The sequence below is a fragment of the Nesoenas mayeri genome (genome assembly GCF_963082525.1).
Source record: "Nesoenas mayeri genome assembly, chromosome: 1".
Classification (NCBI taxonomy): domain Eukaryota; kingdom Metazoa; phylum Chordata; class Aves; order Columbiformes; family Columbidae; genus Nesoenas; species Nesoenas mayeri.
The window spans coordinates 191,452,937-191,455,943 of NC_137541.1; the positions used below are offsets into that span (position 1 = coordinate 191,452,937).

Consider the following 3,007-nt stretch of genomic DNA (forward strand, 5'->3'; position numbering starts at 1 on the left):
CGCCATTTCTCTGCACATAAATAAATAAATAAATATCTCCCGCGGGGGTTGAGGGAGGAGGACGGAACGATACAGCCACAGCTGCGCGCCCGGCAGCGACGAAGTCAAAACCAAACCTGAACAATTTTGGAAAGACAATAAAAAAATTATATAGATATAACAACCCAAACAGTCCCGACCCTCCCATCCGCCCGCTTTTGGGAATCGTCGAGTAAACGGAGGGAGCCCCGGTACAGCATCCCTTCAAAGCGGCCCGCACCACCCGTCGTCCCGCAGCATCCGCGCCTGGCTCGGTGTGTCGGGAGGTCTGTGAGGACCCTCCTGGGTCCGGGGCTGAGCCTGCAGGGCGACAACTGAGACAGCACTACTGGGGCGCCTTGGGTCCTAGGGAGCTGTTTATTTACAACAGGGCGCACGGACACTCACCCCCATGGGCTGGGGGTCTAGAAAGGTCAGAAAAATCCTTCGTAAATTACACAGATTATACAAAACGGTATAAAATCCTTCGGTTGCATGTCAGCACCACAGCAGACCGAACACCCCATCCTGCTTTCACCACAGTTCTTGGGAGGGCAGAGTGCGTGTGCGGGGGACTAGGGGGTGACTGCGAGGCCTCTGTCGTCCTTCCCCGAGGAGGACGGAGACATGCGCAAGTCCTCGTCATCTTCTGAGCACTTCGTGGTGGAAAGGGACGAGCATTTACAGCTGTGGCCGGCCCCCCCGCCCCGGTGGGAGCTACTTTTGCCTTCTTTCTTGTGCTTGACCCGTCGGTTCTGGAACCAGATCTTCACCTGCTTCTCGGAGAGGTTCAGGTAGGTGGCGATCTCGATTCGCCGCAGCCGGGAGAGGTACATGTTGGAGGCGAACTCCCTCTCCAGCTCCAGGAGCTGCGTGCTGGTGAAGGCGGTGCGCATCCTCTTGCTGCTGGGCAGCTGGCTGGACGTACTGTCTGTGAAGCGGAACGCACCATCAGGACCTGCGGGCCCGCCGCCGCCCGCCCCGCAACGCCGAGCACCCGCCAGTCCTCGCTGAGCTCCCCCGCCGCCTGCTCTGCGGGACCGCAACCCTTCACCCCCGGGGGGACGGTGAACTGGCAAGTGGTTGCTGGCCCGGAGTGCGAGGTCACCAGGTGTCAGGACCGCCTCCCCCCGTTCCCACCGCCTGGGTCGTAGGCTCGGCGGGCAGCAGCGGGGCTTCACCTGAGCATCCCCCGGCGCACTGGCAGATAGAGGTGCCAGGATTCCTCATCCAGCGTGTGGGCGCAGGGCAGGGATTCCCCGCCCCACGTGCCTTCGGCAGGGTCCTGTCCCTCTCGGGGACCAACATCACGTCCCCAAAGCGACCGCGTTTAGCATGCAGGCGTGCAGACCCTCCCCAGGCATGCCCCCCTTACCCACGGAGATGCAGTGGAACTGCCGGGGGTCAGGCAGCGGGTAGGCGCCCTGGTAGAGCGCCGGTGCGTGCCCGACGCCGACGGTGGAGACGGAGTGCTGCTGGCGGGCCAGGGGCGAGTGGCAGTACTGGGAGCCGAAGGGGGGGAAGGAAGCCTTAATGAGGGGGATGGCGGGCGGCGGCGGGTGCAGCTGGGAGGCGGTGACACAGAGCGGGCAGACGCAGAGCAGCCCTGCCTTGCGAGCGTGGCAGGCGCCGGCCGACAGCCCGGGCAGCGGGTGCGAAGGGTGCACGGCGTAAGGGAAGAGCGGCGGCGGGGGGCTGCCCTCGCCCTTCTTCTCGCCCCCCTCCCGCAGCACCAGCGAGTCCACCAGGAAGGAGCGCGGCATGGCCCCGCGCAGAGCCCGCGCAGCGTCCGCGCAGCACCCGCGCAGCGCCGCTGGCCAGCCCGAGTGGTGCTGAACGGCGCCCGCCCGCCCGCTTTAAATAGCGCCCGCGCCATGTGATGGCGGCGCCGGGGCGCTCAATAGGCTTTCTGTGCCTCTTCTCTTGGCATGCACGCCGCACGCTCCCTCATTATTTCCCTTGTTAACTAAATGAACTGCATAATGTACTCTATTCTTGTCGACCCCACCCACGCCGTAGCAGGCGGCCTCTCCCCTCCTCTCCCTTTGGCGGGGTTATTTTCTCATTCTCTCGCGATTTAATATTCTTTTCTTTCTCTTTATCGCTCTCCTTCTCTTTCAGCCCAGCTTTCAGCCCGCTCCCCCTTGTTTATTTTGCTGGCTGCAGCCGCGGTCTCTGCCCGCGTCAGCTTCCCCTGGCAGCCCCCCGGCACCTTTCCCACCTGTGGCACCAGGTCGGCCCCCCAAGAACCACCGGCCTCTCTCTCTCCCCTCGCCGCCAGGCTGCTTCGTCCTGGTTACCGCGTCCGCTGCCGTCCCCAGCCCCGTGTCTTTGTTCCCAGCCCGGTGCCGGGACCCGCTGCTTATCTCTGTCGCCGCCGTCGGGCGAGGCCCCCGGACACTGAGATGTGCCAGCCGGTGCTCTACTAGCCGGCACACCCGCCCGTCCCCGGCGTGGGTGTGGGTGCCTGGGTACGGATAACGGCCACAGAAAGCCCCAAACACCGCGGGTGTGTTGGTGCGGGTAGGGAAACCCCGACACGCAGATACCGCTCCATGTCGGCGGCACCCACGACGAGCGCCTCAGCGGCGGGAGAAGAGGTGCTCGGCACACTCCGCGTGTCTTTATACCTGTTCCCTCTACCCGGTTTTAGCGATAACAACCGCCGTCGAGCTCCACGTACGGCAGCTCTCGCCCCGGTCCCGCACCGGCCGCGCCCCGGACCGCCGCGCCCCGCATAAGTGTTCTTGAGGCTGTGGGGACCGACAGGGAAACGTGTTATTTCTCCCGTCGGATGAGAATTAGCGTAAACACACCGGTAGTGTCTGGATTTGTTAGCACAGCGATCTGCAAAACTTCCAGCGCGGTCTAAAGCTAATTTCTGCGCGTTTATCAGAGCTAAAGTGCACTGGCGCGGCGGCACGGCGTCCTCCCAGGACATCTCGGTGTTGGGCTCCCTGGAGCTTTTTGATTTTGCAGGTGAATAAGA

At 63.4% G+C, this 3,007-nt stretch overlaps 1 protein-coding gene across 1 annotated transcript; it reads right to left on the minus strand.

Annotated features, from left to right (window-relative positions):
* Positions 1-593: 593 nt before the first annotated feature.
* Positions 594-1,781, minus strand: GSX1 (GS homeobox 1; the record flags this gene model as incomplete). Its single annotated transcript, XM_080363955.1, has 2 exons — positions 594-949; positions 1,394-1,781. 2 exons carry the CDS (start codon positions 1,779-1,781, stop codon positions 594-596), a joined length of 744 nt encoding a protein of 247 aa, XP_080220081.1.
* Between the last annotated feature and the right edge of the window lie 1,226 nt (positions 1,782-3,007).